A 16,997-nucleotide genomic window follows, 5' to 3' on the forward strand; every position below is an offset into this window, starting at 1 on the left:
ATGAAGCAAGCGAACACGTGCTTGTAGTGAGAATTCTACCAGAAGATGAATGATCGACAAATCCTGGGCTCGTTACTAGGCCATCGGAACAACTTCATACCGAAGGAGAACGATTGTCACTGTAAGCAAAAGGATGTGGACAATACTCAAATGAGAAGCAAACCGTGATATTCGAAAGGATTCCAAAGTTCATATAAGATATATAACATAGACGAACTATTCGGCGTTAAGTTCATCAGGTAAGTAGGAGGAAACAATTATCAACGCCATTTTACAGGCGAAGGTGAACGGAAATCATTCAAAGCTTACTGCTAACGTTTGATAAGCTAATTTCTGCAATATAGAACTTACATAGCTCCGGTGCGAACCAGCATCTCTGAGACATAGGCCTTGTCCAAAACATTCAAATCTCTCTTTCCCGTGAAAGAGAAGACGATGATCAGAAGGTTTGTTGGCCCCTTATATGTGGAGTGACTCGCTAGCCTCCGGTGGGCTGCTCATGTCATTAGAATGACACCAGACGACTCTCGGCGTAAAATTGTTTTTCTACTAAACACAGTTAAAATATTCAGCATGATGTGAAAGTGACACAAAAAAAACACATGTTTATTTTAGATACAACAAACGACACACATTCTAAAGTGTTAAACGAACAAATATTTTATGTATTTTACAACGAGCCAGCAGCTTCTATCGCAACCGAACGATCCCGATTGGTTCTTTTCGAGCCACGGTTATTGCCCCTGCTTTTTGTATCTTGTATCTTACACTACTTCCCATTTTTTGCAGGCCGTCCACGGCGTTTCCGCGTAGACGCGGGGTTAATTTCACCTGGCGCAAAGTAAAGAGAACATAGATTAAAAAATGTAACGCACTGCAACTAACGACGAGTTTGTACTTACTTTCTTCCGCAATCGGTTCCAAACCCATCGCGGAACGTTGGCTGGTCGCGTACACCATCGATTGATCAGAATCGGAATCTGCATGTTGATCATCGCTGGGATCATTTCGCTTACTGCTGCCGCCACGTTTTGAGCGTGTGGTCGTGGTCCGGCTAGCACGCGATCGCGTGGTTCTTACTGATGACTGATTGCTCACGTTCGATACGATCGATTCCGACTCACTATCACCGCCGACGTCAGCCACATCATGGCTTCTGCGATCCACCGATGTTCGTCGCGGTGCGCTGCTTGATCCGATCAAATCCATCGACTTCTCCAGCACTGCCAGTTGGTGTCGGGTGAGGCGACGATTTGAGGAGTATTCGGAGAGCATCGGAGCAGTCACCTGTTGCGTATCCGAAGAAGTGCCAGCGGTTGATTCCGGTGGTTGTAGCGTTTTGGCCAACTTTCTCGTACGCATACTGCGCCGCGTGCTGCTAGCCGTGGAGCTTGCAAACGATCGTTCCGATGGTTCTTGCTGTTCATCCACAGACTCCTTCGTAGGAGTGTTCGCAACGGATTCGGGTTGGGTTTCCGGTTCGTTGGATGCTTGCGACGTACGGCGCGATCGTTTCTGTGGCGTACCACTGCCGGCAAATAGCTCTTTTACCATCGATGATGCCCGTGCGGAACGTCGCGGAGTGAGCGGAAGCATTGGGTCCGGCGTGCCGCTCAGATTGTCTGCCGATGTAAATCGCCGACTGCGAGACAGCATCGGCGAAAGTGGAGTATTCGTTGACTCCCCTACTACTGATGTTGCACGGGTGTTGCGCCGTCTTGTCGGTGTTTGCGATTGTTCGATTGTTGTGGCCGATTTTTCCAACGCGGCCATTAGCCGTGTTTTGACGTTCGTGCGTGGTGTCGAGGTTGAGGCCTCCGCTTCATCCCGGTGTGATAAATACTGGTGTGTGCTTGTTGATGCTTGCCGCAAAGACTCTTCCTGAAGAGTAGCTTCTTGGTATTGATTGTCCATGGCATCGTGACCTGTTGACTTTGCTTTTACTGGAACCGTTGTCCCGAATTCATCAGGTTCAACACGTTCCTGGTAAGTGGACTGCTTTGCGGATCCTTCATTAGCTACTTCATCATCTGAAACTCGCAAATCAACTTCCATTTCGTCACCTTCCAATTCTCCTGCTTTTACCTCGCCCGAAGATTGCGCTTCCTGTACGTCTCGCGTTGTAACGTCTTCATCACTCTTCTTCTCATCGATAACATCGCGGTCATCCTCATTCTCTTCCTCTTGATTACTGCTAACATTTTCATCTTCTACACCTACACCCCGATCGGCCAGTTCTTGCTGTCCAGCAGATAGATTTAACGCACGCGCGTCTTCCGTTAGTCCGTTCTCTTCGCCCTTACTATTCTTGCGGCTAGAACCATGGGCTTCATCCGGTTTGACGGACAAATTCATTGCCGGCACCTCAAGCTCGTGTGCATTTTTTGGTCGACCAAACAAAGCTTTCTCCTGTGTTGGAGCTGTCGGCGATGTAGGTGACGATGTGGTGGTTGCAGTACTCGGTGCGACACTCGCAACCGTCACTGATGCATTCATCGATGAGACAGCGGGAGATAGACTCGAACTAGAACTAGCCACATTATCCGGCCATTGTTCACCACCTGCGACCGAAAGATCCCGTGCAGCAATGACATCAACAGCCCCATCTGCCTCTTGCTGAGGTACAGATAAATCTTCTACTTCGGAAGATTCTGCCTCACCATCACCACCCCCAGATGTAGTCAATCTTTCACCTTCAGTACGGTGGGTTGACGAAGATGTCGTGGGTACCTGAATGTAACCCATAGCATCATCGGGAGTTGTGCTTGCAAATGCTTCCTCTTCAAGCTGTTCACCAACCCTATCTAGCTCAATGATATCATCGTAAAGATTTTGAACGTTTGCATCAGTAGGCAACTCTTCGTAATGCCATTCTTGCGGGCTACTTTCGGCATCAGATCCATCACTGGCTGCGATCTCGACTTGATCCGCTACATTTATCAATGCGGCACCTTGCGGGGCCATATCATCGCCATCAGAAGACGAGGTCGAAGAAGATTCTGAGGAACTGAAGATTATTTCCTCTGGATGATTGATGTCTTGCGGGCCCTGTGGAACTGCCTCTTCCTCATCGCTGAGATCGATCACTTCCAATACGCTGTCCTCATCATCATCAACATCATCTACATCTTGATTATCGCTGGATTCTTCATGACGTTCAACGTCCTGCTCATCCGCTATCGATTCTTCATAAACATCTTCATCATCATCAATGTGTTCAAATAATTCATACTCCTCATATTCTATTTCTTCCTCCTCTTCCTCTTCGTCTTCCTCCTCTTCCTCATCAATAACCGATAAGGTGACATCTACGACACCTTTCTCTTCCATGGCTACGCTTTGCTGAGTATCGTCTCGCAGTTCCCCAGGCTTTCTTTCGCCCATTAATTCACTCCCATCAGTGGCAATTTCATCCGTCAAAGTTTTCTCACATTCATTCCTAAAAAACATGAATAGATATGTTAGAGATCATTTTGCCAATAGTAAATACAACCAATACTCACTCAGCAACGTGTTCATCATGGATCACAATTCCATCACATTTATCATCAACCGCCGGTTGTTCTTGATTACTGTTCATTGGCTCTCCATCGCTATCATCGATCACGAACACATTTATATTCGACGGTGGTACATTTCCCTCATCCACTTCCATTTCCATATTTTGCTCCTCCTGTTGTTCGTATGCATCCACCTTACTCGAGCAATCATCCTCGCAGTGATCTTCAATGATGATCGCGATGTTATTCCCAGCATCCACGGGCAGATCAGGGATAGGAGTGTCCGCGCTGGAACTGTGTATCGATCGACGTCCGTGCAGCACACCTGAAGTAAGCACTTGCTGAAAACTGTTTTGTTCCATTGTAACTTCCGGTGAGTAGAAATCATCGTTGGAGATGGTCGATAAGTCGAGATCACGGCGTACCACCGGTGTACCCACATCGGCGTCAGCTACATCAGCCACCACATCTTCATTCGGTTGCTGTTTCATGCTATCTACCAAGCAAGAATCCTCAAGAGTAGATCCAGCTGGCAAATCAAAGCGCAGCACTTTTTCTTCCGCTTCCACTGGTGTACGATCATGAGGTATCGGAGAACTGTTACGACCATGTAACGATTGGCTCGACTTCAGAATCCCCGGAGGCGTATAGGAATCATCATGTGCTTCCTCTGAATCTGCCGAATCCGAACGATTCTGCACATCTCGTTGGAGCTGTTGCTTCTTCGCAAACGGTGGCGTTGTAAGAAAAATGCTTGGTGAATGACTGGTCGATTTCTCGGCTGCCCGCTCCATGCTGGATATGAGTGTTGAATTGGCTGCGTTAAAGTTGAATTTTGGTTTCATTGGTCGAAACTCGGGAATCACCGGTACGGGTGCTTCGAAATTGGCAAACTTCCTTCGTACTGTGCTTTCATTTGTCGCCGCAATGTGTTCCGGTCCAAAGTACCGTTTCTTTCTAGGATTTCCGTACCCATCCTCTTCGTTCAGCAGCGGTGCGGACGGTTTTCGACCCTTCGCCAGATCCTCGTCCGAAACATCCCAGTCTCGCTGACGCCGCTTGTTCATTGACGGATCCAATCGGACCGGATAGCAAACATTTAAACTGCGTACCGTAGGCCGACATTGGAACACACCGAGACTCGGTTTATCCAAGAACGGACGATCGTGCTGCAGACCCGTCTTGATCGCAGCTTCCTTCACAGCCGCTATTGATTGATGCAGTACGCGCACACGGAAATCGGCTCGGTGACGTATCAGACCCGAACTTAACGTTTCCAGCGTGTGTGACGAATTTGGATCATTTCCCTGTGCAAGCTTCGGTTCCAGCTCATTTGGATGCTGATACGTCAGATACGCCAACTGTTGACTCATGGGATCAAGTGCATTGTGGTAAAGGCCAAGAATTTCCTTCTGCACCTCCACGTTACGTTTCCGGCCCAAACGATCCACAAACTGTACTGCTTCCACAAATTCTAAATTCTGTAACAGATGGCCCAACATTAGGCTATCGCTCGTTTCCAGCGGACAGTCTCGAAGATAGCTTCGCAGCACATGTTTTTCATCATCGTTGAGTGCAAACTCCAGCAGTGTTTCCGGTGTACCGGCCATCAGGATGGCCTCAATGAACCAAACCAACTGACGGCCGTCCGGTTGCGGTGTACGGCGCTGCAAGCTAAACGCTTCCGAGATAAGATTATTTTGCACCAGTGTCGTTAATTCCAGTTGCGGTGAAACCGGACTTCCCGGGGCTCGAAGCACTTTTAGTGCAAGGTTTGGAGCTTTCAGACGCAACAATACTGACACCGTTAATTCTCGGTGCCATTGGGGAAATTCGATCGTAGTAGATAAAGGCGAAAGAAATTCATTAACCGTTTCCTGCAGGAAAAAGATATATGGTTTAAAATAATGCTATATAAAGGGATCGTTACGCTAGTTAGTTAACCTTACCGATACGTTTCCATGATCCAAATGCCAAAATGCGCGCACACGTTCCATCAACCCAATCTTCACGTTAAACACACGTGGAAATTTCTCTAACTGGCGTACAACATTTAAAAATCTATGACGAAGAAAAGCGATCGTTAGCATGCATAACTTACGATAGAAGACGCAAACATCAAATTACCGTTCATCCTCCACAGCTGCAACAACATCCATGAATAGATACAGAAGCACCACGAGTTTCCGTTCCAGTGGTGCATCGGGAATGAGCAAAATGCGCAACGCTTTCTGTATCGAGCACGGTGGATAGACTGCCTGTCTGTTAACGGGGCTATCTTCATGCCACGCCTTCCAAACGGTCTCAGCATCAAATTCATGCTCCAGATAGTTATCGATGAAGAGCAGTTTGCCGGAAGTCGATAAATCGGGAACGGCTTTACTCTTTTGCTCGTCCAACATGTGTCGCCGCTTGCGATAGAATTCCAACAGTCGGGCGTATGGATACGCCACCAGCAGTAAGCAATCGCTCTCCAAATCTTCATCCGGTGTAGACGCCTCTGGTAGAATACCAATATGAAGAAGCCACTGAAGAATGTCCTGGTATTCTGCCGCTGCCGTAATAGAGGCTGACTCTTTCATAAGACGTCCCTGAACTGTAAGGTAAATATGAAAATTATCTCACGTTTCTCATTTCTCTCGTGGAAAACTTGCCATTTTCTGGTATAAATTCCAAACAATCGGTTATGATCGTTCGATACAGCTCCGCTAACTGTTTCATTTGCCGAGTACAATGCGAAAGCGCATCCTGAGTTCGCGCATCAACCCGTCTGCCAGCCTGTTCGGTCATAAGCGCTGCTAGCATACGATTGCATACCGACTTTAGCGCCTTCGAACGATTCCAAATCCAGTCCGTTATTGTCGAAAGCGATACACCCTGTTCGGGTTCCGCTCCGAGGTGGCTCCCGTCGGCCCACAGATCGATACAGCTTTGCAAAAACATGTGGCAGTTATATTCCAACCCAAGCGAAAGGACAAATTCACGCTGTTCCTTCATAATGCCATCGGAGGGCGATATGGGTTCATGGAACTGTGGCAACAGGGCGGCGCGACAAAGCATTCCATACAGTCCAGCTGGGTGAATGACGCTATTTGCACCGTCCTGTTCGAGATACTGAAGCAATTTGTTCTGCAAACCAATCCATCGGTGTGTGGTGCAATTGATGCCGTTAAAGTTCGTGATGTCTGTGTAGCAGTACAAGTGTATGAATTAGAAAGCATTGTTAAAGGCTAATAGCGAACAAATGCTTACCGAATGCCAACGAGCTGGGATAGAAATGTTCTTCCGGTCGCTGAATCGATCGAAAGAGCACCAACGAACGCTCGTTAAGCCGGGCGTGGAAACTTTCTTCCTTCAAGTGAAATACAACCGTGTGGGTCAGCTCCTGCTGCCAGTCGCATTCGTACGGCATCTCTGCCTTGTACCATTGGTTCAGATCAAACACCAGCACCGTGGTCATGCCGTTTGAACCTATCCAGCTCAACACGCTCAGCGTGATTGGTTCGTCCTCTTGGAAAACCTTTTTCGTGACGGTTTGCACGTTCAACGGAACACTTCCCGGATCGTAGCTGGTGAGATTGAGCACCGACGAGCACGATACAAACTGATCGTACACAAACGCTCCCTGCTGGCTGTACTTTTCCTCGCACATTATCATGTGCAAAAAGGCGAAGGCACCCTCAGGGTGCGCATAGAGTATCCACAGATACATACAAGCCTTTGGATCATCACTGGGTTCAACGTAGTTCAGTGCAACTGCTGCGCAATCCTCCGTCGGCGGTGATATTCGGTGCATTATGGAATGATCAACCAAATCCCAGAGCAGAACGGTACCGTCCGCGAATCCGATACAGATAACTTTCAACGGGACAATGTCCAGAATGCACTCCACCGATGCTTGCTCGTTGTGGCTCAATTGCAATCCAAAGTACAGTTCACGTTCTTGGATCTTCTCGTGGTTCTGTGTCAAATGTTTAATGTTTCCGCGCGAGAACTCTATGTGGCATTGCCGTTTACCGGGTTCATTCATAGCCACCTCCGTGCCAAATCCTGCAAGTTATTGTTATATGAAAGTGGATGGACAAAACGAATCGCTGCAGGAACTACTTACCATTTTGTAACCGCCTGAAGCAAAGATCTATCAGTATGACTTTGCCATCTTCGGTTCCGGCAGCAAGACAACCCTGGTACTTGCTCAGCAGCCCGTTGGAACAAGAGTTAGAGTCGATGTAGCGCAACAGTTTCACATCTTCCTGCACATCAATGCGTCCAACCTCGCGACCTCCGCGCACGGTGAGAAACACTATCTGAGACTGTTCGCTGCTCAGTTTCAGTCCCACGGCAAGAAGCGCAAACCGCATCGCTTCCACTTCTTCCACACATACGACCGTGCATGGTTTGGATTTGCTACAAGTATACAAAGCAGAGCATCAAACATGAAGCCCCACTGGACATGTTATTCTCTTCCGATGAAATGCGCGGGCCGACAAGCTCACCTAGTGCATGGATGAAAATTGTGTGAAATAACCTTAAAGCTAGAATTCATGTTAAACACTTCCAGCACGGAACCACGGGCATACCAGGTGATTCCATTCCTTTCGAGTACACCACATTTTTCTGCAAACCAAACAAGAAAAGGGTCCAAATTAGCGTAACTTGTGTGTTGCCATCTGCAGGAATGCCGCAATCATAAACCTTCCGTGTCCGAACTTTCCGCACTATGTTCGCGTGTGTACGACAAAACATTCACCAATTCCAGGCTGATGTCGGACGACATTGTTCTGTTGTTTGTATTATTGCTGATTATATTACTAAACTATCGGTAGATTTAGGTAAGCTGAAGATGTACAAAAGATTGATGCCGCTGCTTTCTGCGTTTCTTTCACGCTCTACACGCGCCGGTTTTGCATCGAGCGTTTTTGACAGCTCTCCAGCAGCTGCTACACGGATGTCAATAATCAATGGCAACTGAGTGCAAATATGCAATTATTTTAGCTGAAAGGCTAAAAATAACTTAAAATATTTAACAAAGTGGCAAGAAAATGGACCACAGTTTAGGAAAAAGCAATCACTACTTTTAAAATGCTGGGGGTGCTTTAAAAAATAGGGTTGCTTAAGAGCTGATTACACGTACGATGGTTCGCACCTCGAATTTTCAACATCGAGTCTGGTGAATTTATTATCGATCAATCGATGAAGCAGACAAATTCAAATTTCTATGGGACTTTTATCATGTAAAAATGTTTAAAATGTAGATTCTCTTGTACAGCATTATAATTCCTTTTTAACTTGCAATACTAATCAGAAACATATGTTCAAAAAGAAGATGGAAGTGAATAAGAAACAACCATTTAAGAATTGCCAGGAGTCCGTTCAATTCAAGAAAGATGGCCCAATAACCTTGAAGAGCAAATATATTATTCATTAACATTAACATTACATTTCCATTCAATTGAATCCTTCCCATAGATGTCTTTTTCTACCAAGTGTCCAACACGACCGACAACCGACATCTTTTGTTCTTAAATCTAAAAAACAAAAAAAAATCTTTTCATTAAGCACCTACTAGTAAAATCACAATATAAATTTACCATTCATGGATGGGGTAGTAAAAAGTAGCGATTTTTGAACGTCACTTGAGGCGTTGGCACCTTCACCAACATTCCAAGCCGATATTTTTTCCGCAGTGACGTTTTCTGAGGATCGCGCTTTTCGCCGTCCGGCAATATCTTGGCACTGCAGTACGATTGTTCCGTTGGTTGCATTTCGGCATAATTGGTCAAGAAAAAACTGCTTCCTTTGCTCATTGCCCGATTGTCCACCGTACACGAGGTTCATGTACTGCTGCAGGAAATCGTGCACATTATCCACAGGCTGTCCGTCGATGATATGAACTGCGGAAGACTCTGTACCGTAGTTTAGAACGTTGGTATGATTTTGAACCGATGCTGATTCTTGCCCGCTAAGCGATGATTTGAACTCGATTGCTGACGGTTGTGATCTCCATGGGACTTTATGGCTAGGATGTTGTACGGGAGAACCTAATGCGTGATCATCTCGATGGATTCCAACCGATCGTGCTGTTGGCTCGGTAGGCATCTCTGTTGTGCTTCTTGTTTTCCTACTCATAGGTATTTCCGTAATGGGCCATACGTTCGAATCATAACCCTCGTTCTCATCCTCAGGCCCAACACTGCTATCACTTTGTGCGTTCTCACTGTTCAACGATTGTTCCAGCACTTTTTGAAGCGTAAGTAAGAGCCGTGTTTTGGCGCTTTTCCTCCGACAGCAAGCGGGACATGGATCAAAAAGGCTACGGAGCACTTCATATCGGCAGGGTCCATCGTATAGCGTTTTACACAACGCACAACGATGCTCTATCTCCGTAACTATTTCGTCCAATTCAGCCATCAGCCGATCTCTCCACCGTTCGGGTGATTTGGTTGTTATCAATCCACATGCCATCAGCCGGTGTCGGAAAACTTCGGCAATCGATGCTTTTTGTCGCAATTGTGTCATCGATTCGTTACTGTGCTCTTCGGGAGAAAATTGTTCCCTACAAGTAGTAATTCCGTTAAGTAGGAAAAAAGGTAAGCAGTTATTTGTTTGTCTACTTACCCATAATGCGATGGATCAACTTTCAGTATCCTCCGATGAAGATCGTCCGTTTGTCGCTTGATTTTGAACGGTACAGTGCGATGTGTTCCTGCGAGCCTACCGGCGGTTCTCAAGCGGAAAGCAGGACGGGAAAATGTAAGAGAAACGAGGCAAATGCAAACCACGACAACTCGCGCTATGATCATTGTCCCAACGTTCTTACAAAACTTCATGAAATTGAGCCGTGTGTACCTTTATTTATAAACTTTCTAACTCCTTTTCTCAAAGGTCGTTCTGAGAACGATGTAAACTAAATGTTTAAAAACAATATCGACGAACGTGACTTTTGTATTCATTCCTACTCATCCCACACCATGTGATCATACACATTTTACTTTCATAATTTTTGTTAACAGCAAAAATCGACGAACATGTTTTACTACATCCGAACCAAGGTACTCTTTTAAAGTTGGATACAGAAGCAAAACAAAAACAAACGATGGCCTCGAGCAAATTCCAGAAAAAAACAGCAGTCCCAAAGCGACAAATCGTGCAGCTTTTCAAGTCTTACTGACTAGATTTAGTTGTTAATGTAAAATACGCTTTACAAACAATGCCGAACAATTTCTTTTAAAAGCGCCCTCGCAAAACCCGCCATTAATTTCATCGAGATTCATTCATGTACACAAAAGACTTGCGACGGCAACAAGCGACGAGCCTTTTAAAAAATCACCCCCAAAACGGTGACTCCAATATGGGTCTCACTTAGGTGAGTAAACGCACACAGTTGTTGCGGACGCGCGAGGGAGACACACCACGCAACACACTCCAAACCGCACCGCTGGAAGAGCAGAGATCGAAGTACAAGAAACCGTAAACATAAAGCATAAAGCCCCTGGACACACGGGGCTGCGTGTGGGGCTCTTCCGCTCACCCGGGTGGGGGATGACGTTGCTGAAGGTTTACATCATTTCATCTGCTGTCCACTAACACACCCTCGTGGAAACGACACACACACAAACAGCGATGAGCCGTACAAGGGTGGTAACATGCTGAATATGCTACGAACACACGGGCACGAATGGCGCGTCCGTATACTCGGGCGGTGGAGCATGGTTGGTGGAACCTGCGCGTTGCGTTCATTCGCTCGGTTTAAGCTGGTACTAACGGAGGGCTGCTAGCGAGAAGGAAGTTATGATCGCAGCAGTTATATGGTGCTGGTGCTGCTGTGTGTCTCTTGATCGCGTGTAGCATAAACCCGTACCCGCCTGTGCAGTGATCGCCATTGCAGCAATTAGTAGTGTGTGCAGTGTGACTAATTGTGCCCGAATCTTGTGCGCAGCCCGAGTGACTTCCCGAAACCCACCAGCGATGGGGCGGAATTGCGAGTAGGATTGAACCGTTAGCTTCGCATAGCTGTAGCTGTATCGGGCTGTCGATCGGGGTGAATGGTGTGGTGGCGCGATCAAACAACACACATCACCAGATATCGTCTCCACTCAATGACACCACCACGGTTGGGCGGCGCTGAAAGTACACATCACACCCTACCCCAAGGTGCACGGGACGGCCGACGGCCGTTTGCGACAAGATGCCACGGAAGTTGCTTAAGTTTCTGATCCTCTTCGACAACACGTCGCTGCTGTACTTCCCGGGACAGTTTCTTTCCGGGCGGGTACTGTTGGAGCTGCAGGACGACACACCGGTGTTGGGTGAGTTGTGTTTTCCCAACTTTACACCCTGTACGATCCCGTCCGTGTAATGTGTGTCGCAACGTCACTCATGGGGTGTCGCTACGGCGGCGTGTTGAATCAGTGGCTCTTCGCTAACCTTCAACCTACGAGGCCGTCGCGTTCAATAATCTTCTTCCTTTCGCGCTGCCCGTCCGTTCGTACGCCATCCGCCGCCTTGTGTGCTTGTGTAATAGATGTGGTTGCGCGCCCTCGATGGGCCATACCGTGGTGTGCGTTTCCAGTTTTGTTTTTTTTCCATTTCTGTCGGATCGGGTGACGTTGGTTTACTTCAAACGAGCACGCCTGGACAAACAATCGCTTGATCATCCAGTCGTCAGCTATTTTGAAACTTAATCAACCAGTCAAATTGACTAAGGTGTTCCGAATGGAGAGCAAAGCTGGAAAATAAATATTGGTGATCTTGAACGGTACAGCACGTGTGACCGTTGAATTATTCTAGCCATTTTTAATGCTTATCTTTATCATCAACGAGACTCACGTTTTACAACAAACTCCATTCGGGAAGATGACATCATAGCTAAAACCTATGGAACGGATATCTTCCCTTCTTCTTTCTTATGAGATTCTACAACCATTGACCTATCTGGCCTCCCGACTAACTAGTTATCGGTGACTTCATTTACCCATACCCGCACCATATGCATTGCTTCTGCATCGTATAAAGCAACAACGGCCTTGGGGAGGAATGGCATCAACGAAAAATCCGCAACAAAAAAAAAAATCACAATAAATAACTCACTACAGCTATTACGTAAATTAATGGATGCAATTGCTGATGGACGTTTCTTCCATTTATAGGACTTCATTTCCATGTCGTTGGCGAGTGCGTTGTGCGTGTGCGTTCGACGCGCCACGAGCGATCGTACGACAAGGAGAACTATATCGATTTTCGAATGCGACTGCTGGGCGATTCCGACAACCAAGGTCCCACGATCCTGTCCCCCGGCATACACAGCTTCCCGTTCAAGCTCGGCCTGCCGGTCGATCTGCCGTCGACCTTTCTCGGACGGTACGGTTGGGTGCAGTACTACTGCAAGGCCGGTCTGCGCGAACCATCCGGGCTGATACACAAAAACCACCAGGTGTTCATCGTGATGAATCCAATCGATTTGAACCTTGAGCAACCGTATCTGGCGGTAGGCGTTACAGGGTTGGTAGTGTTCGATGTACGTGTACGTGTATATGTTTTCCATTTTAGGATCCGTTCAAATGTAACATCGAGCATAATCTCGGCATGGCATGCGTGGGCGGAGGGATCGTTAAGTGTAAAATCATTCTCGATCGTGGCGGATATGTACCGGGCGAGTCCATTATGATAACGGCGACGGTTACAAACGCTAGCAGTGTTACGATTAAGTCCACAAAAGCTGCTCTTACGGAGGTATGTTTGCCAGTAGCGTGCGATGGCAAATGGGCAATATCATATGCTTAACGAAACCTTCCGCTGTTACATTACAGACGATACAGTATTTCGCGCGTGATAAAGTTATGCAGACAGAAAAGCGAGAGCTGGCAGTGATAGCCCGGGGAAAGATACGGGCCGGTCACAGGGATGAATGGCAGAATGAATCCCTCTATGTGCCGCCGCTGCCACCAACGAACCTGCGCGGCTGTCATCTAATACGGATTCAGTACGACGTTTGTGTAAGTAACGGGGAGGTAGCTAATCAGTAGCTTCGATTGATTTCAACATCTTCTCCACCTTTTGCATTTTCTTCCCCAGTTCTTAATAGAACCGAAATCGTTGGAAAAACAAATTAAACTGCAGCTACCGATCACGCTCGGTACGTACCCTTTCAAAACGGCGGACGGTGACGACACGAACGAGTGGGCCGAAACCATTTACAAACCGGAAACACACTATCCCTCCACATTGCCAATCTTTCGGCCCTGGTTACACGAGAAAAACGATCAAAAATAACGATGAGAGCTCCCTGTTTACCCGAGAACGGTCGGTACGGTTGGAGTGGATAAGGTATAGCCCACTAGAAGGAACGCATAATGGACCGATCGATGGTGCCATACATCACGAGGTTAGTAAAGTTAGTGGCAGGGTCTTTCCGAATGACCAACGAACGTTACGCGATGAAGTAATGAGTTACTGTGAGAGTATGAATGACAATTTGTGTAAAGAAACTTGAAAGCCTAAATATAATTCAACACAACTATTATTTTACCCTAAACCTCACACAAGTTTAAACATTCCAAATGCGTCAATCGTCTTGTATTGCTAGAATCTTATCAACTAGACCCGATTTTGTCAGCCCGGAAAGTCCAGTAGCTCCTTGTTTTTGAAGGTACTGTTTAAGTACGGCCACGGTTAAACTCGCCATCTTAAAAGAAGGAAAAAAAGAGATAATTTATCAACCTTTCTTTACACTTTAGGGACATGTTAGTGCCCCAGGTTTGGATTAACGTAAACTACTCCCATACTTTGCCTTGTTTCACCATTTCGACCAGTTCTTCATCGTTGACTGGCGCAACTCGTGCCCCTTTCGTTCTGGGTTCATCATCATTATCTGCTCCTTCATTCCGACGACGCTTTGGTGCTTCTTCAGAGTCCTAAAAGATATGTTGCCGTTAAAGTAAGCTTTTATCAACAGTGTAGAGTATGTATGTACAATAATACCTTGCCAAACATACGCTCCATGTCGGCCAAAATTGGTTCCAGTTTCGAATCGATTCGTTCACAATCTGGTTGCGTAGAGTCGATAAGCTCTGCATCTTCCACATCAAACATTAGCGACTCGATATTGATGTACAGATTTTGGGACGACGGATCCTCGAAGTGTGACGGGTGAAATTTAAACTTCACCTTTTTAACCAACTTTTTAAACAGGTCCGTCTGCTCATCTGTCACCTCCGGGGTTGAACCTTCTTCGAGCATGGACAACTTCCGGATATCACCTTGAGGAACAGAGAACAGTGCGCTTTTTTATTTACCGGATAACCCTGTACGTCCTCTGTTAATATGATCTAACATACCAGCAAAAGGAATAAACTTAACACGAAAACCACAGTGTCTATCTGCCTCACCCATAGGATCGTGAGCTAACTCCTGCTGTGGAATCAGAGCAACCAACCTGCATGGATAAAACAATATTAGCATTAGTGTCGATCTCCATTATGGTTGATCTTTCTGCGCCACTTACTTCGTTGGTTGCTTTCGTCGCATAGTAAGCATACAGAAGGCAACCTGGTTTTTCTCAAGACATTTTTCATACAGCGCCCGAAACAATGTAGTCGATCCGTTAATATAGCCCTCATTAGGATACAGGAATAGACAGCTGCGAATTTGAATAGTTGCGTCGATCACTGATGCAGGTTTGAACCCCAAAAGACGTATTCCAGGAGGCAGCAGCTGTTTCATATGAGCCACTTCATCCGGTTTAAACGATACTTTTTCGCCACCGATCGTAATCGATTTTCTGTAATGAAAACAAAAACATAATATTAGCGGGTATGGTTTCATTCTCAGCTTGATTCGCTTTGCTTTTCAGTACCTTTGCTCACCAGGTAAGATGGCTTTAGTTGTTTCCTGTTCTCCATCCTCGGAAATGGTGCTTGTCATGTGAACGCGTTTCGATACGATCACTTCGTTGGTTGTTCTTAACAGTCGTACTTTTTTAGGATAACGTGGGCTCCTAGAGAAAGATCGAATGCTAGTATAAATAAAAAGTTGGACACCGGTGGGACACAAAAACCACACCTTCTCAAAGTATAAACATTCACTCCAAGTGCTACATCATCCGAAAGATGCCACTTCAGATGAGCCATCGATCGCTTTTTATAGCTTTTGACAAACAATCGGTGCAGAAGCCTAGCCTTGGATGCTTCATACGCTGGTGCCTCGAAATCGCTCATATCTTCGGCCAGTACGGTGCACAGGAACTCTTTGTAGAACTTGTCGCAATTAAACTTACTGCTCATGGGTACCAGATCTACAAAAATGTCTTTCTGCTGCAAATCACGCGCCTTTACCAATGCTTGCTGATACTCGTTGGTACTACTATCGTGCGGTGTATCATTGCTCGTAAACAGTATGATTGTCGATTGACACAGCTTGTACCCACAGTGGGAAAAGATTCGTGAACAGAGCCACAATACGTTTGATAGACTGGTACTCTCTGAGTGGCCAAACTTGGTATCGAACCCACACAGATCGCTTGATTCGCGCATTCCACGCACTTTGCGAATCATTTCCGCTGAGGTGCTGCCCAGCGGAATGTAGATAGCACATTGCCGTGGTGCAACTAAACCCGGTTGCAGTTCATCCTCGCTTTCCGGTGCGGGATTGTTCTTGGTATTATAAAAAACTACTCCAACCTGAAAAAGATAATTTCTTTTTAATTGATAGGTAGATAATCCACGTGCAGAAGCGACATAAACTTACCAAATCCGTTTCGTTGGCAACCACCTTGTTGCGCATCGTGGCCTCGACGATGTGGAGCACTTCTACAAACCGGGTTTCTGAGTCACCTTCCTGTTCGAACATGTAACCGGCACAGTCCACGGCCAATATGACACCCGTACGGCCAGCAAAAGCTTCTTCATACTCATCGTCCTCATCGTCGGATCGGTTCGCACGCCAATCAGCACTCATTGCGACTCCCAGTTGCGTATGTTCACTGGCATCAGAAAATAAATTTACATCCGAACTACTCACAACAAAACGTTGAGCAATTTACACGAAAAGTCGTGGAAACTGCGCCAAAACAGAACAACACACCGCACCATTGAAAAAGACTATGCACCCAACTGTCATGCGCCAACGGCGCTTGCTGTCAGTGCATTCGCCATTGTGATTGAGTTCGGCATAAAAATATTATTCTTTGAAAATGTGTAGCGTTTTTCGACGGCCTTTTTGTATTGTGCACGTAATAAATGTTGATTGAATATCGTAAATGTGGAGTATAATATTTGTGCCAACAGGAGGTGTATGTTTTTGAACCAGCTTCTGTACTATGTGTAGCAGTGTTCCCGCCGGCTTTTTCGTACGCTGCACTGCGACAAAAAAGGTCGATAATCTATCGCATCGTAGCAGCCGAGGCTAATTTATTGATCCGATTCGTTAGTTTAATTTAGTGTGTTAAACATGAACGATACGTAATACCAGCTGTCCAATGGACCAATGGAGCCAACAGAA

General features: G+C 46.3%; 4 protein-coding genes across 4 annotated transcripts; 1 reads left to right on the plus strand and 3 right to left on the minus strand.

Annotated features, from left to right (window-relative positions):
• Positions 1-579: 579 nt before the first annotated feature.
• On the minus strand, positions 580-8,303 carry LOC128309611 (uncharacterized). Its single transcript, XM_053046045.1, has 12 exons — positions 8,196-8,303; positions 7,997-8,117; positions 7,612-7,907; positions 6,753-7,550; positions 6,155-6,685; positions 5,628-6,096; positions 5,450-5,561; positions 3,509-5,377; positions 2,158-3,426; positions 1,980-2,106; positions 903-1,937; positions 580-831 (listed from the first exon to the last, which is right to left on the minus strand). Exons 1-12 carry the CDS (start codon positions 8,275-8,277, stop codon positions 770-772), a joined length of 6,771 nt encoding a protein of 2,256 aa, XP_052902005.1. The 5' UTR covers positions 8,278-8,303; the 3' UTR covers positions 580-769.
• Positions 8,304-8,948: 645 nt separating this feature from the next.
• Positions 8,949-10,309, minus strand: LOC128298864 (uncharacterized). Its single transcript, XM_053034667.1, has 3 exons — positions 10,119-10,309; positions 9,092-10,056; positions 8,949-9,028 (listed from the first exon to the last, which is right to left on the minus strand). Exons 1-3 carry the CDS (start codon positions 10,301-10,303, stop codon positions 8,949-8,951), a joined length of 1,230 nt encoding a protein of 409 aa, XP_052890627.1. The 5' UTR covers positions 10,304-10,309.
• Positions 10,310-11,274: 965 nt separating this feature from the next.
• On the plus strand, positions 11,275-14,032 carry LOC128304505 (arrestin domain-containing protein 4). Its single transcript, XM_053041702.1, has 5 exons — positions 11,275-11,809; positions 12,650-12,987; positions 13,050-13,232; positions 13,310-13,495; positions 13,575-14,032. Exons 1-5 carry the CDS (start codon positions 11,689-11,691, stop codon positions 13,770-13,772), a joined length of 1,026 nt encoding a protein of 341 aa, XP_052897662.1. The 5' UTR covers positions 11,275-11,688; the 3' UTR covers positions 13,773-14,032.
• Positions 14,008-16,544, minus strand: LOC128304495 (X-ray repair cross-complementing protein 6). Its single transcript, XM_053041691.1, has 8 exons — positions 16,245-16,544; positions 15,561-16,177; positions 15,355-15,495; positions 15,004-15,279; positions 14,837-14,934; positions 14,481-14,758; positions 14,285-14,413; positions 14,008-14,184 (listed from the first exon to the last, which is right to left on the minus strand). Exons 1-8 carry the CDS (start codon positions 16,452-16,454, stop codon positions 14,065-14,067), a joined length of 1,869 nt encoding a protein of 622 aa, XP_052897651.1. The 5' UTR covers positions 16,455-16,544; the 3' UTR covers positions 14,008-14,064.
• Between the last annotated feature and the right edge of the window lie 453 nt (positions 16,545-16,997).

Source organism: Anopheles moucheti, chromosome 2 (genome assembly GCF_943734755.1).
Source record: "Anopheles moucheti chromosome 2, idAnoMoucSN_F20_07, whole genome shotgun sequence".
In the NCBI taxonomy this organism is placed as follows: Eukaryota; Metazoa; Arthropoda; class Insecta; order Diptera; family Culicidae; genus Anopheles; species Anopheles moucheti.